The sequence below is a fragment of the Protopterus annectens genome, chromosome 4.part0 (assembly GCF_019279795.1).
Source record: "Protopterus annectens isolate FY-2018-M chromosome 4.part0, PAN1.0, whole genome shotgun sequence".
Taxonomy (NCBI): domain Eukaryota; kingdom Metazoa; phylum Chordata; order Ceratodontiformes; family Protopteridae; genus Protopterus; species Protopterus annectens.
The window spans coordinates 1033638728-1033665706 of record NC_056733.1 but is presented as its reverse complement, the minus strand read 5'-3'; the positions used below and the strand labels follow the sequence as shown (position 1 = coordinate 1033665706).

At 41.6% G+C, this 26979-nt stretch overlaps 1 protein-coding gene across 1 annotated transcript in view; it reads right to left on the bottom strand.

The window, feature by feature from the left end:
* Positions 1-405: 405 nt before the first annotated feature.
* FAM13B (family with sequence similarity 13 member B) overlaps positions 406-26979 on the bottom strand; it is a 2585606-nt gene continuing 2559032 nt past the window's right edge. Inside the window, exon 20 of the mRNA XM_044069837.1 lies at positions 406-3979. Coding sequence (XP_043925772.1) covers positions 3856-3979 — 124 coding nt within the window. The 3' untranslated portion in view covers positions 406-3855. The remainder of the gene's footprint in view (positions 3980-26979) is intronic.

The following is a 26979-nucleotide window of genomic DNA, read 5'->3' as shown; positions in this document are numbered from 1 at the left end:
CTCTGGAACAAAATCTCAATCCATGTTAGGCAGAGTCCCTCAATGACCCTCTTCAAGAGAAATCTTGACGAGTGGATGGGAGATCGTAGGCTTACCCCTGGGATCTCTTCTGTGTCCCTACTAGACAGAGGTACAGTAAACTAACCTCAAAAGAGCTATCTTCTGTGACCTACTATACAGAGGCACAGTCAACTAGTCTAAAAGGGTGGCAAAAACCAAACACACTCTGGCTAGGCTTATAAATACCCTAGGGCAGATAGCCTAGTATCAACCTATGAACCTAAATTCAGGCCCGCACAAGGTGAAAGGGTTAGTAGTATGCTACAGACATTAAACAGAACTACCAATCAGCTTAATTTTATATAATCTTACAATAAAAATGTAAAAAGACAGCCATACAACAGCTTTCATCTTTATAATTGTTGTAATAGTTTTACTTCCTTTATTGCTTAAAAAATGATGGCACAAAACAGCAGAAGCACATCACTGTCATTCCTACTAAATGCACTACAATACCAGCCATGCATGCTTTATGAAAGACAGAGCAAAGGAAATGACTGTTGCAAATGTTTTTACCATTTAGAAAATTGTGTAATTATGGCTATAAATCTAAAATGGGAAGAATCACACATCTGCACAAGTGAAAACTGTATCAGTATTATTTATGGAATATTCATAATACAAAATTCGTTTTATGTTGTGATATTTGTTTTTGAAAACTCAAGTTATCAAAAATATGGTTTGCTTGGAAAACAAGGCAAAATGTTGACTTTGTCTGTAGACAGACTTAGTTTCTCTACTTCGTTCATGATGTTACCTCATGGCAATTGCGGTCAGACTGTGAACAAATTCAACATGCAGCTGCTAGCTTTAGTGCATTTTATGCTGTAAGGGATTGGTATTAATGACATTCTAACCAAAACTTGCTTTTAAATAATGACCTGTCACTGAAAAGGGCATTGTTTAATTTTAATAATCTGCTCCCTTCAGGTTAATGCAACTCTAGTTTCATACAGTGGCTAAAATGGATGGGTGCTAAGGCAGATTTTGGAACAGCATTACAATGTAGTTGTTGCTTAAAGTGAAAATAACTTTGTCTTTCAAAAGTACAACAGAACGAAATGAAAACTGTACAGAATGACCTTTTTTATGCAAAACACAAAGCACTTGGAAAGCATTTTTTCACTGACAAAAGTGAACTGAAAATACTGTACTTAAAAATGCAACCCATAAGTGCAGTTAATTTTGTAAACCAGTAATTCCCACTAAAATAATCTGCTTGGCTCTGTGTCAATTCATATTTAGCTTTCTACCTAGGAAGCATTTTAAAAGTATCATTATCCATGGTTGTACTCAGAGTTCACACAATGGCAGGACATAATTCCTTACAAAGGGAATACTACAAGGTCATTAAGAGAAAAATGAGCTATGTATTTGTTACACTGAATTCTGTATATAATATTTTATGGAAATGCTTTGGCTACACTGAAGATTTTTCACTATGTAAAAGTTGAAGAACCAGCTACCAGTAACTAGACCTTCCAACCACATTCTGGCAACAAATAACCCTGTACTATTTAGCAACACTGCAGATTGTGTATATACACAATTCCACTTTAAGGAACACACCCATGTTTTAAAGATTAATCACAGTATATCTCAGTCTACAAAAGGGATGAAGATAACCAATTTCATGGCTGGTTAAACGTCACTGTATATGAAAGCTGCATTAAACCATTAAACACATTCTGTCACATCGCTACAGAATACTCTTTTCACTCAAATGAGATGTGCCCTGCAATGATCACTGGAACACAAAACCTGCACAGATTAAATGAAAAACCCAACACAGCAATTTAATCTGCACAAGTACATGAACGGTTAAAGCAATTAACTACTTCCACGTAATGAGCTGTACATGAACTCAGCACAGATGGAAGTGTGCAGTACAACAAAAAAAATCAGTACTGGACTCCATAGACCAGCACAACTCTTAGGCAGCACGACTACAAGTAACACAAAATTTCTAGGACAGCTGAAGGATTACTTGTACATGCAAACAACTGCAAACACCTCCGAAGAACTGTGCTCTGTTTTAATGGAGGAGCAAGACACTTCTAAGATGAGTACAGTCTTTCTGACTATTTTAAAATGGTGCAGGTTTCAGAACACTTCATCTTTCTGCCACCTTCAATGGAAAGAAGCTCACTAAACATCCAAATGGAACATTAAGTAACTCAGAACAAACCTGCATGTATTTATTTCAGGCATCCGTCAAGTTCTTTGACTTTGTTTAGACTGTACATAAATGACAAATTAAATCATGCAGTAAAACGTTTATGTCATGCAACAAAGCATGCAGATACATTCACATACTGTTGCATCCACTTCAAAATATAAAAAATAAATCAGTTAAAATCAGCATCAAAGACTGAAGACAATTAACAAGGCATGTTATGCATATAAAGCAAATGAAAATCCACTTCACAGTGTGGAAATAATGCCTAGAGCAGAGTATTTTGGCTTTAAGCACACTCAAAACTGAACAAATGGCTATAGACAGCATTACAAAGGCTAAGTCTAGATACCATATTTTGGGTATGTCCTAATTACCATCAAAACTACATTTATTAGAGTTTGTGCTTTTTCTCGGAACTGGATTGAGCCAGGAAGAGGTTTATATTGGGGAGGCTCCTACAACACTGAGTCATGGATCCTCAGAAAATTAGAGAAGAAGCATTTTGCAGGGGGGCAAACATGACAAAGGAGGATTTCAACAAGTCTGACCTCAATATTTAGGACCAAAACCATAGGCTTCCTATAAAAATGTTATGCCACAAAATTAAAGATAAGGGAGTTATGTTTGTGTGTACATTTTTCCAAGTATTTATTTAGCCTTTCTTCTGCCACACGTTGTCAGCCTCTTAAGTTCAGTCATCACATTTGGCTCTTGCCCTGTCAAGATATACATTAAAGACATCTAAAGTCTCAACACCGTAAGTTTCTGTAAAGCTTTTTAAAGTATGCTCCCACTACAGCCTTATCTTCCCACTGGGAAAGAATGCCACTGTCACCAAGCATCTTACCTGTACAAAATAAACAACTCATTCCCTCCTAAAATGTAAACAACTAGAAACTTTGACACACGGCATTAACAATTCAAAAAGATGTTGTATCACATTGGCCAATATCTGCTTTAGAAACTACTAAAGTTACAGTCTAAGTTGGGATTGCAAAGCTACCTTCTGCATGTATGTGATCTTTATCCAGGAAATAAGTTATGTATACTGCACACATACTAAGTAAATACACAAATGCTTCAAATAAAATGGAAAGAAAAAACTGAATAATATGATTAAAGAATAAAATGGTTAATATTCCACTTTGGGTCCAGGGAATGACCAAACCTATATTTATAGTACAATTAGATCGAGTCTTTTTTTAATTGGAAAAACAATTTCTGTGTTGCATACACAGACTGGTACAAAACTGCTGTTCCTGTAAGTGCAATGAACTTTCATGCATCTGACAAACCGGTTTTGAAGTCCCACAAAAGTCTGTAAAAAGCTCTCAAAAATGAAATGTTGTACACCATTCAAGCTGAAATAAATCCACTAATTAAATTACTTTTAAAAATGCAAGTCTGTTCAAAATGAAATAGTCAGTGCAGTTCCAAATGTCCATTTTTTGCTTTGTGTAGTCATCCTGGGTCTGGTTACCCCAAAATTCTTCATGAAGTGCTGTGGCACTGCCGTGAAGTGTGCAATTGTGTTTATAGTGTGACAGACGAAAAATAAACCAAATTATATCTGTAGATCTTAAGAGCTTTCTGGTGCTTAACTCTTTATTCATATTTTAAATGGACTTTGATGAATCCTGTTTACTAATAAGAACCTCTAAAAGGCGAAGCTTGGCTTTTATCCGTTTATATTCCTTGTATTCTTCAATCATTAGGATGCGATCTTCCTTCTGTACATTCCTAAACAAATAAAAGTTTTAACTTACTTTAGTCTGTCAGCAAAAAATACAGTAGTAACATTTTATCTAAGAATTTTTTTAAATTAACATGGAGCAATTTAAAAAACATATCATCTTCTATCTATACATATATTTACATACATATATATATATATATATATATATATATATGTATATATATATATATATATATATATATATATATATATATATATATATATATACACATACATATATATATATATATACATATATATATATTAGATATCATACACACATATATACAAACATATTTACAGAAATACATACACACTGAGTAACACTTCTTTACAGAATTCAGTTCTGTGAAGGAAAGTACAGTTTTGTACCTACCATAAATGTAGATGTCCGAACTGGATAGCATCTGCAGTCATAACAAGTGGGTTGTCCTGTCCCTGCAGTCCTGATGTCGCATCTCTGTTGGTAGCATCAGCCATTTTCCTCAGTGTTTCTTGCCCCAGATGCCAGTAGCCCTCTTGCAGGCTAAAACTTGGATAGATGCCAATGTTTCCAAATAGATAGAGGTAAACACAACAATAAGCATGTATGTACATATATACAAACAAATACACCATAAAGACTCCCCAACAGCTAGCTATTAGGAGGGTAAACATGACTGCAGATGCTATCCAGTTGACATCTACATTTATGGTAGGTACAAAACTGTACTATGTCCTTCATGGATGCATCTGCAGTCATGGAGGATAAAGTAGATTATGGTGTGTTTAGGATCCCTTGCAGTACAGCAGTGGCAAACCCTGCTCGGGATCTGGAATATAGAGGCAAATTATAATGCTTGGCAAATGTACCGCCTCAATAATGTCTTTGGTTGCCACTCCTCGTAAGAAGGCTGTGGTAGTGGCTGTTGCCCTTGTAGAATGAGGTCTTATGTTCTGTGGAATTGGTTTTCCATGGAAGGAGTAACAGTATCGTATGCAATTTCCTATCCATTTGGAGATTGTCTGTTTGGAAATAGCTTTTCCTTCCTTCCTGTTGCATAGGCTACAAAAAGTTGGTCAGTCTTTCTGCTATTTTTGTTCTGTCCAAGTAGTAGCGTAGCTGTCTATGTACATCCAAGGTATGCAGTATTCTTTCCCTCTGTTTTGTGGGTTGGGAAAGAAGGTAGGTAGGTGGATTGCCTGGTTTAAAGACACTCTGGATACCACCTTGGGCATAAATGTAGGATTAGTCCTCATGGACACTCTATCTTGGTGGAAGATTAGGAAGGGTTGCACTGCCATTAAGGCCTGTAGTTCTGAAACCCTCCTTGCTGAAGTAATTGCCAGTAGGAAAGCAGTTTTCCATGACAGGTGTTGTAGGTCTGCTGTTGCTGCTGGTTCAAAGGGTGATAGTGTCAACTTTTCTAGCACAAAGTTTAAATCCCAAGCTGGTAATGGTGGTTTCCTTGGAGGTTTTACATTCTTGATTCCTCTGAGGAACTGCCTGAGCAACAGGTGGATCAAAGCTGTATTCTGCTGAAATAGCTGATGCATGTATCTTGATGGAGGAGTAGGACAGGCCTGAATGAAGAAGTTCGGCCAGATACTCCAGAATGTTAGGCATATCTATGTTTGACACATCTTTTCCTCTTTCCAATGACAAACCTTTTCCATTTTCCAGCATAGTTCCTTCTTGTTGAAGGTCTGCGTGCTTCAAGAATAATGTCTTTAACTCTTTGGGAAAGTTCTGGATTAGCTGCTGCTATGTGATGTTCCATGCAGTCAGTTGCAGCGTTTTAGGTTTGGATGTATGATGCTGTAGTTGTTCTGAGTCAACATCAAAGGCATCACATATTGTTCGAGACATGCTCTTCAGTAGTGGGTACCAGTGTTGTCTTGGCCAGTTTGGAGCTATCAGGATTATCCTTGGACGTTCTTCCTTGATTTTTAGTAGTACCTTGTGTATCAAAGGAAGAGGTGGGAATGCATATGCTGTTAGGCCTTTCCAGTTGAAGGAGAGTGAGTCCACTTTCCATGCTAGTGGGTGGAATGTCCTTGTGCAGAATTTTTTGAGCTGGTGATTGAGAGGTGATGCGAATAGGTCTATCTGTGGCATTCCCCATTTCTTTGAGATGGTCTTGAAGATGTCCGGTGCAGCTTCCATTCCTGGGCATAGTGGTTCTGCTTAATATGTCTGCAAGAGTATTGTCCTGCTCCGGTACAAATATTGCCTGTAACTGAATGTTGTAGCTGAGTGCCAGGGTCCACAGCTCCAAGGTCATTCTGCATAGGGGGTATGAATGAGTGCCTCCTGTTTTTTGATGTACCACATGACTGTGGTGTCCTTATCATCAACTGGCCCTCTTTGAGAAATGGTTTGATCAGTTTTAGATTGATGTGCAGGTGAAGTTGATCCTGTGTCCACAATCTTGCGCATTTGTCCAGCATGTGGGCCCCCATCCTAGGGTCTGGGCGTCTGTTGTGATGGTCTGGCTTGGTTGACATCTGCGGGCCTGGGTTTGACTGGCATGCCTACTCCTGAGCATGGAATTAGTGGGATTTCTGTTTCTAGACTGTGTCTGTGTTGGGACCATAAATTCTTTCCACTGTAGTTTCCTCATATGTAGTCTGGCAAATGGGACCAAGATTATGCATGATGCCATGAAGCCCAAGGCCTGCAGAACTTTTCTTGCTGTTAACTTGTTCAGTTTTGTTAGTGCCAAGAAGTAAAGAGGAAGTTCTTTTTGTTTTCTGTAGTCAGGAATGCCATTTGTTGTACTGTGTCCAATTAGAATGTCCTTGTTTGGGATGGTATCAGCCTTGACTTTTGTAAATTGACGTAAATGACCCTTTGTAAATCTGTTGTCAGCTTGCTTTTGTTGTTCAGGTATGGGTAAATTTGAATTCCTGTAGTCTGCAATGGCGATTACTGATGCCAGGCATTTTGTGAATACTCTTGCTGAGAATTGATAGTGCTCCTGCAAGAAATCTGAGGTATCTTCTGCAGATATGCCTCCTTGAGATCTAGCAGCCAAGACTCCTTGCCAGCATGGGAAGAAGTTGTAGGGTCAGCATTTTGAATTTTGGGACAATGATGTATGTATTCAAGGTGGACAGGTCTAGAATTGGTCTCCAACTTTTTTCCTTTCTTGGAACTAGGAATAGTCTGGAATAGAACCCTTTCCTTGTTCTGCTGTTGGCACTCTTTCCACAGCTCTCATGTTTGCTAACTCCATTATCTGGCGTAGAGCCTCTGTTTTTGATTTGGAGGTAGATTTGGCATTCCTCTTTTGACTGGTAAAGTGTGGAAGTGAAACCGTAACCTTGATCTATGGTTTGTAAAATCCACTTGTCTTTTGTTATGTAGTGCCAGTTCTTTGAAAATAAGGTTAACTTTCCTAGAGGAGCTGCTACTGTGGTTGTGCTGATGTAGTGGGTGTCTGTGCCTCTGTTGTTACCTTGCCACTGTCTCTGTAGACACCTCCTCTGGATTGGTTTCTGCCTCTGGAGCGTCTATTCCTGCCCTTTGAAATTTTGTGGAGTCAGGAAAGGACCAATTTTGGCAGGCCAGTTCCTGCTAAACCTTGGGGGTTGAACCTGCAAGAAATCTTTAACAGTTTGAACAGATTTTGCCTTTTCTTCCATTTTCTTCATAACCTGCTGGGCAGGTGTACCAAACAAACTTGTCTTGTCCATAGGAGCATCTAGCAACTTAGCTTTAACATGATCCCCATGCATGCCTTCTTATCACTGTGCCTGTCATGGCTGATCTCAGTACATCATAGCCACATTTTAAGGAATGGTTGCTAACCTGTTGTATGTTATTTACCATCTCTAATACATATTTCTTATCAAGAGATTCATCAGTGGTTAGTTTTTAGTTAACTGATCAAGCATAAACTCTTGGTATTGTATCATGTGAAACTGACAGTTTAAAGCTCTAGCTGAGAGAGTAGCTGAAGTGTAGACCTTTTTACCCCATCTGTCTAATGACCTTGCTTCCCTTTCAGAAGGAATAGGGTTTTAGCTGTGGTCGGGACCCTGGGATATAGTTTCTGGGTCTGCAAGTGGGGCCTTGTAAAGGTGGTGATGAGTATCTGGCACCCTGTAAAATCTGTCTGGTTTGGCAGGGGCTGGGGTAAAGAATCTGGAAACATCATTGAAAGCATCATAGAGAACAGGAGGTATAGCTAAGGGCCTGTGCTGTGGGAGGTGCAGAAAGGTCCTAAGTCTTTTCTGGAGTCTGAAAAATCCTGTTGCTGCCATTGGAACTGTTCTTGGCATGCAAGGTTTCCCCAAGGAGAATTCTTCTGGTGGGAAGCAGCTGGAATGGATTCTTCAGCATCAGAATCTTCAAAATTGGAGAAGGGAGCCTCTGGCTGGTCAGTTATGTCTGATTCATCAGCAGAATCATCAGAAGACACTGGCTCAGGGTTGGGGGCTGAGAGGCCCTGTCTGGGTGAGATTGAGATCCTCTAATTAAAGAAATTAAATCTTCTGCCAAAGAAGCATTTGAGAACTAGAAGAGGGCCTGGATGGGGGCTTAACAGGCACTGTTTTAGTAGTCTTGGCTGCTTTAGCCCTGGCGAAGGCCGTGCTGGGGTAGAGACATCCAAGGGGATGGTGTCTGATAAGTCAACCACCGTAGTGGGTAAAATTTCTGAGGTCGATTCAAGAGTTGTAGCAGGGGCCTCAGTTGTAAGAATAGGTTCAGCTGTACTTTGATCAGTTTTCTCGGTTTTGGTAGATTGGGTAGTCGGAGGATCCAAAAACTGTTCTGCAAACTGAACAGGCTGCTACGTCGTGGGCTGGGCCTAAACAAGGCAGACAGTAGGTGGAAATCTTTATGAGGTATTTGTTTCCCACAGGTTAAACAATTGTTAACTTTTTCTGACATCGGCTGAGGCAAGAAAGAGTCCCCAGCGGGTAGCTTTTTTTTAAGTCTTGTATTCGGTGAAGTAATCTCTGGATCCGACCGACCCGGCACTGAACAGCTTCTGCAAAGACTGAGGAAAATGGCGTCGGCTGATGCTTTTATACCAGACCAACAGAGATGGCCGACATCAGCCGGACCGGACTTTGGAATCCGGCCGACTGCAGGGCTGCCTGACGACAGGACAACCCACTTGTTATGACTGCAGATGCATCCATGAAGGACATCAGGAGATCAAACATGGCTGCATCTTTCATGGTTTAAAAGGCTAGGCACAAATCTATGCGCTGGAGTTTGTAAGAGAGCCCGTGATCTTTTGAACCTCTGAGGTGTGTGATATGTTTAGAGACACACATGCTAATAAGTGCACTACATTCAATAATGCGTCTGATAAGATACGAGTAAAGGGATAATCAAGACTTCTCTGGATCTACATGGGATGTCTTTGGAAATTAGTTGTGCCAGATAAAGGGGTTTCCAAACTATTATGGCAACATACTGGTCAAATAATAAGGAATTATTAACAAGAGAGCCCATATCTTTTACAAAAGCATTTGATTTGAAGGATGTGCCAACTATATGGTAAGTGAAACTGTTTTGTTTATCAAAATGAACTATGCTACATTTTGTTTACATTAATTTGAGAGTCCTGTCCTTGTACCAGTTGTTATATCCTAGACCTGGTCATTACCAACATGGGCAACTGGTGTTCCACACCAGAGGTCAATTCCTCGTTGGTCAGATCCGACCACAAGCTACTCACCCTAGACATCCACATCCCACCCCCAACCCCCATTAGGGAAACCACCATAAAAAATTTATCCAAAGCCAACTTCACGCTTCTTAAGACAGAAGTGGCAAACTTCACGACACCCACGCTGACTGACAATAGAGGTACTACTGCTGAATCCTATACAAATGCACTTTATAAGCACTTACACGAGTGCATGGATTGTGCAATCCCTAACAGAACCAAGATGCTATCCTCCAAAAAAAGGAAGCCAATCTGGTGGTCCCCTACCATAAACAAACTCTACAACAGAAGAAAAACTGTTGCAAAAAAGAGTAAAATCCCATGACTGGAGGAACTCAGTGGTCAGCCTCAGTAAGAAGCTGAGATCCCTCATAAAATCCTCCTAAGCTAGTTACGAAAACAAAATTGCCACTGATTCTAAAGACAACCACAAAGCATTCTATAGCTATGTCAACAGCACAATGGCACTAAATATACAGAACTGACATTCCCAACATCCTGGCAGTTAGGTTCAGTGCTAACTTTATCCCTTTCTCACCCCCTAAAGGGCCCATCTCTATACCGGAAGAATACAAAGTTCCTGTAAACACGGCTGCACAGGTAAAAAAAAAAAAACTCTCTCCAAAACCAAGAACACAGCATCCATGGGACCAGGCAACATCTCAGGCTGAATTCTACATGAACTACACAATGAAAAGGCACCCCACCTAAGTACCATGTTCAATCATAGCCTCACCTCAGGATTTGTGCCCACTGAATGGCGCACAGCAACGGTTATCCCACTCCACAAAGGGGGAGCCACCATGGACCCCAGGAACTACCGCCCCATTAGCCTGACAAGCCTAGTCTGCAAGGCTATGGAACGTACCATCATGGAACTTATAAACAATGACATTGGTAATATCCAAACTCTGGACCCTACCCAGTTCAGGTTTGTAAAAGGCAGATCATGTCTCCTAAACCTGACGACTTCTTTGAAGCGGTCCCCAAAGCCGTAGATGAGGGTAAGGTGGTTCACACAGCCTATATAGATCTCGCCAAGGCTTTCAACACCATCCCCCACTCTGGAATTATAGATAAACTCACTAAACTAGGTATAAATCCCTATGTCACAAGATGGGTTGCCAACTGAGTACCACAGGGTTCAGTCCTGGGTCCTCTCTGTTTGGTATCTACTTCCCATTATATCTAAAAGACTGCTGTTTCTAAGTCAGTCTTGAAAAATTAGCTGCATTAAAACTGAATTTTTTCTTCTTCCTTTCAATTTGGTGAAAAAGACTGGCCATATTGCAATTTGCAGCAGCAGATTGATGCTTTGAGGAGAAAGACAACATTGGGCAGTGCATTTGAGGACAAGGAGTCCAATGGGCATTAATACTAACATTTCAAATGGTTTGGTGTTCCGTTTATGATTTTTGGTAAGCTGCAGGCTTTACATGTTTTAGAATGGTGTTTAACAATTATACTTGACAGTTTGTGGCTTCCGAGTTCATTTGACAAGAGAGCTGCTTGGTAATTGAACTCCTCTTTCACTGTTTTAAATTTGATGATACAGACTGACCATTATTAGAACTTGTGAGCAGTAGATTGTGTTACCTAGGTAAAAGATATTGCGTGGTGCAACGAGGGATGAGGAGTTTACCGGATGCCAACAGCAATATTCTGAACTGTGTAGTCTGTCCATTTAAGAACTTTCAGAGTGCTGCAGACTTTATATGGCTTTAATTTGATGTTAAACAATTATGTTTAAAAGGTTGTGGCGAAGTGTGTTCTAAAAAGAAGCTGAATGGTAGTCCATTTTTTTGCCTTCTTTGAACTGGTGACAGATTGGTCATATTATAATTTGCAGTTGTAGTATTAAGGAGGTGCAATACACTCAAGATTCATATGACTGTTTGATGTACATATTTTTTTCAGTTTTATAAGATTCATTTAATTGTTTTAATGCTTGGCATCCTAGGAAATAATTGACTGATAATATTTAATAGCCATGTTATTCAAGTGGTTTAGAAAGATATATTTTGTGATATCTTGTGATATCATTTTGGTGTATATCCACTTCAAAAATTTTACTTTTTACTTTACATGTGGACCCTATTCTTCTACCTCCTACTACAAAACCCATTTCAACTAACATCCTTCAGCCACTACATCCCATCAAACTCTATATCCTACCAGCTTCTCTAACATATCCCCTAGTCTATATACCACAGACATAAAACTTTGCTCAAAACTAAAAAATTCTTCCCACTCTACTTGATCCCTACTCTAACAACAATCCAACCTTAGTTGTACATTATCCTTCAAGAACAAAAAGAAAACAGGTGCCCAATCCTCTACCACCCCCAAACGCTACACTATCCCCATGTGGGGACATACACCCCAATCTTGGCCCAAACCCTACCTCTCCTGTCCCTCCCAACACCTACAAATCACTAAATTTCACAACCATTAACCTCCAAAGCACCCGGAACAAAATATCTGAATTCCATTCCTGGGTAGTCCAAAACAAACCCGACATTATAGCCCCCCACCAAGACATGGCTAAAGCTTTATATTAAAGATACTGAATTCCTTCATGCAGGCTTTGCATATATTAGATCTGACCAAACAAGTAAAAAAGGTGGAGGAGTCTGTTATATACTAACATCTCCTCCGTAATACCATACACCAAGTCAATCTCACAATTTTCATCAGCTGAAATATTAATATGTCTTAGAATGAACAATTATAAAAGCATATGTACTATTGTGTTATACATTCCACCCAGCAACAACATTCCTATCTTAAAGGAAATACTTGGACAGGCGTCAAACAATACAGAAAATTAAACTTATCATTTTAGGAGATGTCAATATTAATTGACTAGATTTCTCCGACCAAAATCCTTCCACCAATATCAACCTATATACTTTAACACAACTAATAAATGACATATTTAACAAAAACACAACAATGCCTCTATACTGGATTTGATTCTAGTCTCTGACCCAAATAAAATTGCATACACAGGAGTGTTCCCCAACAGCATAAGCGGTCACTTTCCTGCCTTCATACTTAAAAACCACTCCATCACTTTGAAGGCACCACTACAAACATACTAGAGACCTTTCCCATTTCTGCCATACAACATTTAATGACTGCCTTCAATACATCAATGGGAACATACTGAAATCCCTTCCCCTAGATGACGCTGTTGAATTCTTTAACTCTACATTTCTCAAGGTTAAACAACCAAGCACCACTCATTCTACAGAGAGTGAAAACTAATAGCACCACCTGGCTCACAAAACCCACCAAACACCTTATGACCACTAGGGATAAGGCTTGGAAACACTAGCAAAAAAGCAAAAACATCTCTGACCTGACAACATACAAACAGCTACATAATCAAGTGAAGTGGTTGGTCATAAAAGACAAAAAATATCACTATCTTACACTACAAAATCACCATAAACTAAACCCTAAGAAGTTCTGGAGCTCCTTCAAGTCCCTACTAAACCCAGGGTCAAACAACCTATGCCCAAACCCTGACAAAACACCCACAGATATAGCTGCACTAACTCTTACTTCATTAACACTAATGCCAATCTAACCTCTACATTTCCTCCACATCTACCCTCTCTCCAAACCCATACTCCCCTATTCACCAACTTCTCTCTCTCTCACTTGTTCCAAACAATACAATAAAAAATAATCTGCTTCAAAAACTCAAAATTTGCTCCAACACCCCAGACAACCTACCTCCCAAGTTCCTACAAACTGCTGCCAATTCCATAGCCTATCCCCATCAGCATACTTATTAACAGATCCATTCTGGAATCCTACACACCACACACTATTTGGAAAAAGCCCACATTCCCCTTATACATAAAGGTGGCATTAATACAGATTTCTCCAATTTCTGACAAATCGCTATCCTCTCACCTACCTTTAAGGTTACAGAAAAATGCATCCACACCCAACTTCTGCACGATGTACTTCACAACCACATCCTTTCTCCACCCAGCACAGATTTCGACCAGGTCATAGCACTACTACGGCTCTCATATCCTTCTCTGACATAGTCAACCAGGCTTGAGACAAGAGAAAAATTATCTCCTCTCTCTTTTTAGATCTCTCCAAAGCCTTTGATACAGTCGGCTTGAGACAAGAGAAAAATTATCTCCTCTCTCTTTTTAGATCTCTCCAAGGCCTTTGGTACAGTCTCCCACTCTCTCCTTATCACTAAACTGGCTGGCATAGGCATCACACCCTCATTCCTACAGTGGTTCTCAAATTACCTCTCTAATACACAACTACAGATGTTCCACAAGGATCCATATTAGGGTCCCTTTTGTTCACCATCTTTATCAATAACTTCCACACCTCTCTTACCCAAAGTACTGTCATCCAATATGCACATTATTCTACAATCTGTGCTGCCAACTCACCGTCAGGCCTTCTCCTACTCACACAAGATGCTCACACCACCACGAAATTATGGATATCCAATTAACCATCTCCCACTAAACCCAAATAAAACTTGTATTTACCAGGCTGTGGGTGGTATTTCATTACTGAAACTAAGCAGAAATTCCTTAAGATTCCAAGAGCAGGATAAGTCATTTTACACTTATTTCATTGAAATGCACTTCTGAAACGCTTATAATCGTGCTATACAGTTAATCTACTACATTTTGCACTGTTATAAAGCTAGTTTTACTGTTTCACTGCATGTATGTACTGTTTTATACTGTTAACTGTATTTTTCATTGCTAGATACTGTTTCAGTACTCTAATTGCATGTTTACTGAATTACTTAACTGTAAACTGTTTTTTCATACTGAGAGTTGCATTTTCTGTTCGAGTGCGCTCTATCCGAGCTTTTCTGTGCATTTTTGATTTTTTTTTAAGGTTTCTGTGTTCTAGTCTAGTCTGTTTGCAGTTAAAAGCATTCTCTAGTCTGCTTGCTCCTTGACCTGTTTAAAACTTTCATTTAGTGGCTACAGCTAGTAGTTGTTACTTGGTGGCTTTGCAGTTGCCCGTCCATACTATATATTTGATCTGTGACATTCCTACCAGTCATTAGTTCATTTAATCTAATAGAGAACATTTGTGAAGGCCAACCCACTTAGATTCTTAACCTTGAATTTTTTCTGTTCCAGTTTTCTCCATTTTCACTTTACTGGAAAAAAATTCTAAGCTTGTTTCTCTGCTTAACTAGGGTTAAACTATTCCTGGTGCCATAAAGTCTGCTCTTAAAATTTTCCCTTGCAACTAGCCGTTTTTTAAGTTTTAGCACTCAAATCTATTTCTTTGAGACCAGCACTTGTTCAGAACTTGTTGTAAGCACTAAATAAGCTAGAAATTACTACAACACTCAACTTTCCTCACTTGTCTAGAGGAAAACAGTTTTTAGTACTTAATAAATAAGCACCTATCCAGGCATGTCTAAAGGCCAGCTCCTGGTGTTTTCTTCTGTCTACCTGATGAATCTGGGCATCTTGGGGCAATGCAGCAATTGCCTTATGTACACAGACAACCCTCTCCTCCTACAACACAACACTACAGCCTGTGAGAGATGCAATTATATAGCCAAACTGGAAGCAAAGCTCTCTTCACCGAAGACTGGACTAGACAGTCAAGAGGAAAAGGTAAACACTTGCACCACACCACACATCATATAGTCCCTCAAAACCTACACCACCAAAACACACACACAGAAGCACAAAACAATGCCTACATTTGTGGAGGCTCTCAATAAAAATCTGCCCAAACAACCGAGACCTCCAAAGCAGAAATGCAAGCAACCTTCACCCTCCAACACAACCCAAATGACACACAACCCACATACTCAGTGTGCCACTCAACTGACTCTATAGTCAAGCACACTGATGTTCCATTCACCAGACTAAACAAGGAGAAAGTTACTGTCAGCTGCCTGTCGGGTGCCAGGATCCACCACATAACGCACTCACTCAGGTCACTCCACAACAAGTACAAATATGACTCTGTCATTGTCCATGTTGGTGTGAATGATCGGAGATGTACCTCCCTGGACTACACGAAAAGAGACATGGAGGAGCTGTCCAATCTTGTAGCCCAGGCAGGTATGACCCTAGCCCTGAGTTGCATCCTGCCATCACCCAGAATGATACCACAGCACAAGGATAAAATGATTGACTCCATCAATTGGCTAAGCTTCTGGTGTCATTCTAAGGGAATCCAGTATCTGTCTGCATGGGATGACATGATCGACAGACCATGATGCTTTGCCAGAGATGGCCTGCACCAGTCACCATTGGGATTCCAGATACTGGCAAAGGTTCTTCCCACCCCTATAGTGCCTTTTTCAGGCAAGGTTCAAATGACAAATTCACCACCGTAACAAGTACAAGCAAAATCAGAGGGTAATGCTACTCAATGCTATAAGTCTAAACCTCAAAATGCACTCACTCGTGACACTCCGTAAAATGGAGAACATCGACAGAGACCTGGTTCAAAGCTCCAGAGAGCACCCCTGCATTACCAGGCTATAATTCATACCACACCTTTCGGCCACCTAACCTGGACCAAAACACTAAAGGTGGAGGCGTGTCCATATTCATTAAGGAATATCCACACCTCCAAGCTAGCTGCTCAGCATAATGCATCCAAGATTATCCAAATTCAACGAACTCTGGTCAAGACCGCTATCCAGATTGTAGCTTGCTACAGATCCCCCCACCATGCCCCAAGATTCCAACTCCTCTTTTCTTGATACAATGGAAAATATTAGGGTACAACCCAACACCCTAATAATGGGCAATTTCAACTACCCCATCATTAACTGGGCAAACTACTCATGTACCAACTCTTTTGCTCAACGCTTTCTGGAATTCCTCAATTCCAATGCCTTGGATCAACTTATCCACACAACCCCACCAGGGGCAGCAATATCCTAGACCTGGTCATCACCAACATGGGCAACCGGTGTTCCACACCAGAGGTCAATTCCTCGTTGGTCAGATCCGACCACAAGCTAATCACCCTAGACATCCACATCCCACTCCCACCCCCCATTAGGAAAACAACCATAAAACATTTCTCAAAAGCCAACTTCATGCTTCTTAAGACAGAAGTGGCAAACTTCATGACACCCATGCAGATGGACAATAGATGCATGACTGCTGAATCCTACACAAATGCACTTTATAAGAACTTACATGAGTGCATGGATCGTGCTATCCCTAACAGAACCAAGATGCTATCCTCCAAAAAAAGGAAGCCAGTCCGGTGGTCTTCTGCCATAAACTCTACAACAGAAGAAAGAAACTGTTGCAAAAAAGACTAAAATCCCATGATTGGAGGAGCTCCCTGGTCAGCCTCAGTAAGAAGTTGAGATCCCTCAAAAAATCCTCCAAAGCTAGTTATGAAAACAAAATCGCCACTGACTTTAAAGACAACCACAAAGCATTCTATAGCTATGTCAAGAATCTCAATGTCAACACTCAGATCTGCTCTGAGGTACAGCACAATGGCACTAAATGTACAGAAAGTACAGTTGTGTACACTTACCATAAATGTAGATGTTCGAGTGTATTCACTGTTGCAATCATTACATTTGGGTTATCTGCTTGCAGGTAGCCCTCAGTCGGCCTGATTATCAAAGTCTTGGGTCCTGCGTCGGTTGCTGTCTCATCTTCCATGACATCAGGTAGTCAGGGGTATAAAGCATGCAGCCGACGCCATTACATCAGTTTTTCTTGCCCCAGATGTCGGGTGCCCCCCTAATGGTAAGCAATTATATACAAAGTTACAGCTCCAACAAAAAGCAAATACACCAGAATGCTTTAAGCATAGTAAACAAGAATAGAGGTATAGTCAATAGAAATCAGGGGGCTGGAGGGAGGGTAACCAGGACTGCAACTGTGAATACACTCGAACATCTACATTTATGGCAAGTGTACACAACTGTACTATGTTCTTCGTGTTTCACTGTTGCAGTCATTACATTTGGGTAGATTGCCAAAGTTAAGGAATGGAGGAGGCAATTAGATAGCATTAGGACGAGCTATAAGGCCCTGCAAGACTGCAGTGCCAAACCAGCTCTGGATTTTGAAAAAATTGGCAAGTGGTAATGCTTGGTGAGGGTATGTACAGAACTCCAATTAGCAGCTTCTAGGATGTCCCTGGTAGGGACACCTCTGAGAAAGGCTATAGAGGTAGATGCAGCCCTGGTGGAATGTGGTCTTATCCCCTGTGGTGTAGGTTTTCCATGGTGCTTATAGCAGAAATGAATGCAGTGGCCTATCCACTTAGAAATGGTTTGCTTTGAAATGGCCTTCCCCTCTGCCCCTGCAGCAAATGCAACCAGCAGCTGTTCAGATTTCCTGAGAGGCTTAGTCCTGTCCAAGTAAAATCTAAGTTGTCTGTGCACGTCCAAGGAGCGCAGTATTAATTTCCCCTTTGTTCTGTGGATTAGAAAAGAAGGTTGGTAAATGAATTGACTCATTAAGGGCCACACTGGATACTACCTTTGGCATAAAGGACGGATTGGCCCTGAGGGACACCCTGTCCGCATGAAAGAAGATGAAGGGCTCCACTGCCATGAGGGCCTGTAATTCAGACACCCTTCTTGCTGAAGTGATGGCTAGAAGGAAGGCTGTTTTCCAAGAAAGGAATTTCAACTCTGCATTTGCAGCTGGCTCAAAGGGAGGTAGAGTGAGCTTTTCCAATACAAAGTTAAGGTCCCCGGCTGGACTAGGGGCTCTCCTGGGTGGTCTTAAATTTTTGGCCCCTCTGAGGAATTGCTTCAGCAGTGGAAGAGAGAAGAGGGGTGGGCTCTGTATTATAATGAGCTGAAATGGCCGAGGCATGAATTTTGATGGAAGAAAAGGAAAGGCCCTTGTGAAGCATCTCAGTTAAGTACTGAAGAATGTGTGGTATATTGGGCACTGTTGTGTCCATCCCCTGAGTTTGGCTCCAGGAACAGAATCTTTTCCATTTTTCAGCATAGGATTTTCTAGTACTAGGCCTCCTTGCCTCCAGAATGACATCCATCACTTGCTTACTGAGTGATGGTAACGGAGAGGTCATGTAATTAGCCAGGCTGCAAGGTTCAGGGTTTGAAGCTGTGGGTGCAGAATCTGGCCCTCCTGCTGGGACAGCAGGGCAGGGGTGGGTTCCAGTGTTGGCGTGGCCAGTCTGTGCAATAAGTATTGCCCTTGGTTTGTCCTGTTTGATCTTTAGTAGCACTTTGGAGAGGAGATGTGTGTGTGTGTGTGTGGGGGGGGGGCATAATTTGATAGGTTTTTCCAGGTGAAGGACAGGGCATCCACTTTCAAAGCTTGTCTGTGGGGAGTCCTTGTGCAGAATTTGTCCAATTGGTAGCTCTCAGGGGAGGCAAACAGGTCCATCTCTGGGCTCCCCCATTTGTTTCTCACAATGTTGAATATCTTTGGTTCCAGTTTCCACTAGTGTGGGTCCATGAGATTTCTGCTTAGGTCATCTGCCAGTGTATTTAGCTTGCCTGGCAGGAAATGAGCTTGTAGGTGCACTTGGCAGCTCAAGGCTGTGCTCCACAGAGCCATGGCTAGTCTGCAGAGAGGGTATGAGTGGGTTTCCCCACTGCTTATGTACCACATAACAGTGGTATTGTCCGTCTTTACCAATAACTGCCCTGGAAGAATGTGGTCCTTGAAGGCTGTCAGAGCATTCTGTACAGCTAACATTTCTTTTTGATTGATATGCAGGTGCATTTGACTCAGGTTCCATTTGCCCTGAATGCACTGCCCTGCCAAGTGAGCCCCCCATGCATAGTCTGATGCATCTGTTAGGGTTTGGGCAGCAGGGGGTAGTGTGAATGGCAATTCCTTGTTGTGGTGGCAGGCCTCTGCCCACCAAAGGAACTCTGTCTTTAAGCAAGGGATGATAAGAATCATTGATTCTAGGTCCTGAGAATGTTGACACCATAGGCTTTTTAGACACCATTGTAGTTTCCTCATATGCAGTCTTGCATATGGAATTAGTAGGATGCAAGAGGCCATGAACCCCAGGGCTTGCAGTATTTTCCTTGCAGATAGCTGGGTCTTTGTGGCCAGTAGTTTGAAGTAGGCTGTCAAATGAACTTGTTTTCTCTGGCATGAGGTAGGGCATCTGGGAAATTGTATTCAAGCTTGCTCCCAGGAATACAATTTGTTGGCAGGGTACTAGATGTGGTTTCTTTTTGTTTATGGTGTACCCCAGAGAAGTTAGTAATTTCTTTACAAATGCCAGATGATTTAATAGTATGTCCTAGCTTTCTGCCTGAATTAGACAATCGTCCAGGTATGGATATATTTGAATACTTCTTTGCCTGCAAAATGCAATGACTGGAGCTAGGCACTTTGTGAATATCCTGGGCACAGTAGATAAGCCAAAGGGCAGTGCAGAGAACTGATGGTGCATATAACCTGCTCTGAAGTATAGGTATCTTCTGCAAGATTCCCTTATTGGGATGTGCAGGTAGGCTTCCTTTAAATCCAGTGTTTCAAACTAGGTATTTTTGCCTAGCATGGGAAGCAGCTGATGAAGAGTTAGCATTTTGAATTTTGGGATTACCAAAAAAGTGTTTAGGATAGACAGGTCCAGGATAGGACACCAGGAATTGTCTTTTCTGGCTACAATGAAAAATCTTGAGTAAAATCCTTGCCCCCATTCCTCTTCTAGGAGGGGCTGAATAGCCCTGATGCTTAGAAGAGACAGAACCTGCTTTTGAGCCTCTGCCCACTGATTTGGGGGTAGGTCTGGTCAACCGTTTGGGGTTGGTAAGGAGTGGAAGTGGAATCTGTATCCTTGGGAAACTATATTTAAAACCCATTTGTCTTGGGTAATAAATTCCCAGTTTTTTGCATGCAGGGTGATCTTTACCCCCTAAAGGAAGTCAGTTGAGCAAGGCTTGGAAGATTTAAAGTTAAGTCATTCTGATAGTTTACCATAGGGGGTTGTCTTACTACTCCCAGCTTTGGAAGTGGGAGCCCCCCACTGTTTAGGCCTGTAAGTACCTTGAGACTGAAGCCTGTGTGGTCTGCTGTTTCTGGGTTTGGATTGAGAAGGCCTGTAAGAGGCAGGAAAGGACCAATTATTAGAAGGCCAGTGCCTACTAAATCTGGGAGGCTGTACTTGCAAGAAATCTTTAACAGTTTGCATAGATTTAGCTTTTTCCTCCATCTTTTTAAGTAATTCTTCTGCTTTGTTGCCAAACAGGAGGTCTTGGTTTAAGGGAGCATCTAGTAATTTAGCTTTAACATGATCTGGCAAAGATTGCTCCTTAAGGCAAGCATGCCTTCTAAGTAGAGACCCAGTGACAGCAGCCCTGCAAGATGCCTCTAATGAATCAAAACCACATTGCAAAGTATGTTTTCCAACTTGTACAGCGGAACGCATTAAAATCCTGTAATTATTTATTTTCAGCAGTGTCAGGAATCAACATCATTTTCTGTTTAAGCAATCGAACAATATGCTGCTGATACTTTAACATATGAAACTGACAGTTTAAGGCCCTAATGGCCAAAGTTGCAGAAGTGTATACCTTCTTACCCCATCTGTCCAGGGCCCTGGAACCTCTATCAGAGGGGGTAGGTTTTTTGGCAGTAGTAGCCTTAATGCCTTTGGGTCCCTGTGAAATGGTCTCAGGATGCGCAGTAGGATTCTTAAAGAAGAACTTGTGAGAGTCAAGTACTCTAATACCTGTCAGGTTTTCGGGGAGCCGGAGGTAAAGTGTCTGGGGCCAGGCTAGATTCCAAGAAGGCATCATCTACAATGTCCAATACAGGAGGGATAGCTAAAGGCCTGTGCTGAGGTAGCAGTAAGAATTCCCTAAGCCTCCTCTTTTTGGAGTCAGAGTAATCTGGCTTTCCCAGCGGAAATGCTCCCTAAGAGCATGCAAAGTTTCACCAAAAGAGAAATCCTCTGGAGGGGAAGCAAGGGAATGGATTCCTCTGCATCAGAATCCTCATACGTAGATAAGGGCAAATCCTGGTCATCAGAGAAAACAGAAATTTCAGAATCCTGATCAGAAGAATCAGAATGAAAATCAGTTCTAGGTCTCTTAGAGGGAGAAGGGTGGCTTCCCCCGATTATAGTAATAAGGACTTCAACCATTCTTCTCATTTGTTTTTTAGGCATAGGGGTCCGACCATGTGGTCTGGGCGTCAGTTTTCTAGGTGTGGATCGAGTTTTAGGCCTTGAAGAAGAAGATGGCGTCAGTTTAATATGCAAGTCAGTAGGCCTGAATACACCCTCAGAAGCCGGTGCCATCACAGCGGCTCCGGACCCATCCAAGGTAGAGAGATCTGTAGGTTCCACAGTCGAAGAAGCATCTCGCAGCATACCGGACTCCGAATAGGTCTCAGTAAAGGCCTGCGAATCTGAAGTAGCGGGTATCAGGGGCTGCGAAAGCGCTGAGTACTGGCGAACTGACAACTAACTTAGGAGAAGCATTGTCGGCAGCTTTGGACCTATGCAGTCTGTCTCTGTCTTTACCTTTGCGCTTTTTTCGGAATATCGGTAGTTGGGTGGCTTACCAAAGCCATTTCTGGATAATTGAACAGAGTACCAAAATATTTAGATGCGAAAATGAACTGACGAATAGTTTGAGGTTTGAATAAGGCACAAAACCGTACAGAGAGGTACGTCGTGGTGTGGGCCTAAGCAAAGAATGCAGTACGAATGAAAAATCTTTACGAGGTATTTGCTTTCCAAAAGAAATACAATTAACTTTTACTCATATCGGTTTAAAGCAAGAAAAAGGATCCCCAATGGAGTAGTTAGCTTAGTTGAAGACTTCGGATCTGAAACTCTAAAACGAAAATTTCAGGAGTCGGCCAACTGGCACTTGCGAACTGCTTCTGCTTCGGGCACGGCAGTAAAGACTGATGTAATGGCATCGGCTGCATGCTTTAAACCTCTGATTACCTGACGTCATGGAAGATGAGACAGCAACCGAAGCAGGACCCAAGACTTTAATAATCAGGCTGACGGAGGGCTACCTGCATGCAGATAACCCAAATGTAATGACTGCAACAGTGAAACACGAAGAACATCCAACTGATACTGCCAACATCCTGGCTGACAGGTTCAGTGCTAACTTTACCCCCCTCTCACCCCCCTAAAGGGCTCATCTCTATACCAGAAGAATGCAAAGTTTCTGTAATCACAGCTGCATAGGTAAAAACCTCACACTCCAAAGCCAAGAACACAGCATCCATGGGACCTGACAACATCCCAGGCTGCCTTCTACACGAACTACAGCATGAACTGGCAGCCCACCTAAGTACCATGTTCAGTCATAGCCTCACCTCAGGCTTTGTGCCCACTGAATGGCACACCGTGACGGTTAACCCACTCCACAAAGGGGGAGCCACGACAGACCCCGGGAACTACCGCCCCATTAGCCTGACGAGCCTGGTCTGCAAGGCCATGGAATGTATCATCATGGAACTCAAACAAAGACATTGGAGATCTCCAAATCCTGGACCCCACACAGTTCGGGTTTGTAAAAGGCAGATCATGTCTCCTAAACCTGATGGACTTATTTGAAGCAGTCATCAAAGCCGTAGATGAGGGTAAGGTGGTTCACACAGACTATCTAGCTCTCGCCAAGGCATTCAACACCATCCGCCACTCTGAAATTATACATAAACTCACTAAACTAGGTATAAATCCCTATGTCACAAGATGGGCTGCCAACTGGCTTACTGACAGAACCCGCACTGTGAAAGTAGCAGACTCCAAATCAGACTTCAGACCAGTGACAAGTGGAGTAGCACAGGGTTCAGTGCTGGGTCCTCTCCTGTTTGGTGCCTACTTCTCTGAAGTACAGGCTAACACAGAAGGTCTTTGGTTAACTAAGTTCGCAGATGACTGCAAACTAGAAGCCATAATCGAAACTCCTAACGATGTGGACATCCTACAAATGGGCCTCACTGAGACAGATGCCTGGTGTCAAAGCCATGGCCTCAAGCTCAATGCCAAAAAATACATTGTCATCCCCTTTGGTAAAAATTCTGTACCCATGAACTACCACATAGGTGGTAGTCTACTTAACACCGAAAGTGTGATAACAGAACTTGGGACACAGTTGGACAGTAGTCTCTCCTTTGATAATCACATAGCCACAGTGGTAAGGAAATCCTTCTACATGTGGCACACCTCATCACAAAAGTTTTCTCATCCAGAAAAAAAAATAGGTCATTGTTCCTCTCTACTCATCACTCATTAGACCCATTATAGAGTACAACTCCCCTTTTGGTATGTACCTCACAAGACATGTACAACAACTGGAAAGGCCGCAGAAATACCTCACAAAGAGGATTACTGGCCTCAGCCACATGCCCTATGCAAACTGTCTCAAAAAACTCCAGCTTTACTCTGTCACATCGCCTACTCAGAGGCAATCTCTGCTTAACATACAAAGCTATGTCAAACCCAGCTGTTGGACATGCTCCACTTAAAGAAATCCCAATCCCTCCAAGCTACACGCTCTAGGGACCTAAAACTTGTCACCACAATAAACAGAACATGCTGTAGGGATAGATTCCTGTCCCAGAGACTTCCCATACTCTGGAACAGACTACCTACCTATGTCAAATAGAGCTCCTCATTAGCACTCTTCAAGAAAAATCTTGATGATTGGATGGGTAATAGGAAATTCTCCCTGGGGATCACTTCTGTGGCTCTGCTTGACAGGGGCACAGGAAAATAACTTTCTTGGGTGGCGAAAACCAGGGTACCTTTTTGGCTAGGCTTGTATAGGCCTACCAATAGCCTAGTACCTACCTTTGAACCTATAAACTTGTTCTTTTTCAACCCAAGAAGTCCACTACATTAAACAAGGACAATTTCGCCATCCTATCCCCAAAACAGAACTATAATTGTAGTAGTACCTTATATTAAACTGTTAGGCATCATCATAGATCAAAATGTGACATCTGATATGCGCATTCAAACCAATATTAAAACTCACCAAACATTAAGCTCTCTTTATAGATATAAATATTTCAATCACTCTGCTAAACTGTCTCTTGCCTCTTCCTTTCTTCTGCCATCACTTCTTTATGGTGCACCTCTCCTGACCAATATTCAGGCCTCTCTAAAACACAAACTAGCCTCTTGCTACAAGAAAATCGCAAAACTTGTAACAAATGCTAACTATTCTTCCCACCACTGCTCTTCCCTACTCCTACCAAACTGGATGGAACTACCACATCACATGACACTCATTCAGCTAACCATTGCACACAAGTTTATTTATAAACCTACCAACTGTCCTTCCTTGTCCTCCCTACTCATACAGTATCATCCAAATACACCTCTTAGATCCCATAACCAACGGTTTCTAAATGTAGTGAGACCTACCCACACAGCTGGGCAAAATGGGCTGCTCCTTCACTGTAGCTAAACTATGGAATAGTCTCCCCATCTTCAATTAGGTCTATCAGCAGTACCCATCTCTAAGAAGTCACTGAAACAACATCTTTTATCACTATGGCAATGCAACCGCACCAAAGCTGTAGTTCCTATAACCTCAACCTCCTCTCCACCTGCCTCCTTCCTTCCCTGTCTCATTTCTATCTTGCTCTATATATCCCAACACATGTAAGTTATCAGCCTTGACTGACTCTCTTCTTCATTCCCTCACACAATACTAATATTTAACTACTCTTATAAACTGACTGCTTCAAAATATACTGTCTTTAGTTGTACTGTTTTTTTGTAGCAAACTACTGTATGTTTCATGTACTGCACATTAGTCTGTATTGCTTTTGTATAGATCCACAATTGGTTCTCAGAATGTACCGCCTACTGGTTCTCCACATATGGTACTTTGTACTATGCTGTACAAGTATGTGGTCTGACAGGGTACTAATGTATATTGATCGAATTGTACTACTGTCTTTTAGTTCTCCACTGTATGGTGCTGTATTGAATTTGTACTATGCTTCACATTTTTTATGTTTATTGTTTGTCGCATAATATACTTATACTTTGTTTATGGAGTTTTTCTCCGATGGGCCTCCTGAAAATGGGTTTTCCTTGGCCCAGTGGGCTATCCTATTAAGTAAATGTAAATAAACAAATAAATGTGATGTCCCAAAGTTAATCCACATCAAGATGTCTTTACTTCCAAACAGTTTTCTTCATAGCTAATCAATACTAGCATAATCAGTGGCTCAAGCAGATAAGCACCCTTGACTTCGCAGCTGGGAAGATCTGAAGACTGTGGATTCTATCCCCACACCAAGTGTATGAATTCATATTCTAATACTGTCATTAACTTGTAGTATAAATTGGTGGGGAAGGGAGTTGCTTCACTTCCCTGGTGATGTATTTCAAATAGGTTCATACGTAGTTACTAGGCTATCGGCCCTGGGGCCTATATAAGCCTAGCCAAAAAGGTTCCCTGGCTTTCACCACCCAAAATAATTATTTTCCTGTACCCCTGTCAAGCAGTGCTAAAGTGATCCCTGGGGTGAATTTTCTATTTCCCATCCAGTCGTCAAGGTTTTTCCTAAAGAGGGTCAATGAGGAGCTTTGCTTGACATGAATGGGTAGTCTGTTCCACAGTATGGGAAGTCTCTGGGACAGAGGTATCTATCCCTCCAGCATGTTCTGTTTATTGTGGTGACAAGGTTTAGGTCCCTGGGGCGTGTGGCTCGGAGAGATTGGGATTTCTTTAAGTGTAGCATGCCCAACAGTTCTAAATAATAAAAGGCATAAAACTCAGATCTCATGTGCCTGAGTTGCTGGTAGCTCAATTGGACATCAAAGACAGCATAGCACTTCCTTAAAAACAGGAAGATTGGTTTTATTTGAACTCCTACAAGTTACATCTCAATTCAACACAACTTCGATCACTTTCAGTTTCCCAACTTGTAAAATACTACTGGTTCTTCTGCATATATTTGCAGTGGATGAAACTTCACTTCCACATTCCACAGCTGTAAGAGTCTTATCCTATTCATTCATATTTTTCAGGGACCTACTGATTTCTTCAACAAGCAGGACGGGACTTGTAAAGTGAGATCTATAAATGTCACTACTGTAACTTCCATAAAGTTAATGATCAGAAGCCAGTTGTGCTGCACATCATCACGCCAGCAGCCACAGCTCTGGTTAAACTTTCAGCTGGGTTACAAGTGTTGCAAGTTGTGTGGTCCATCAGCAGGAAGGCTGGGGCAAGCAAGGAACTTAAATCCTCACCTTCATCTGGCAGGTCCTCAGCCACATGGCTCAATTAATGTTTTAAGATCCCACTGAAAATAAACCATTTGAGCACTGTAATGTACTTCTGTGGCATGGAATCCTATCTGAGGGCTGCAGCACTACAAAAA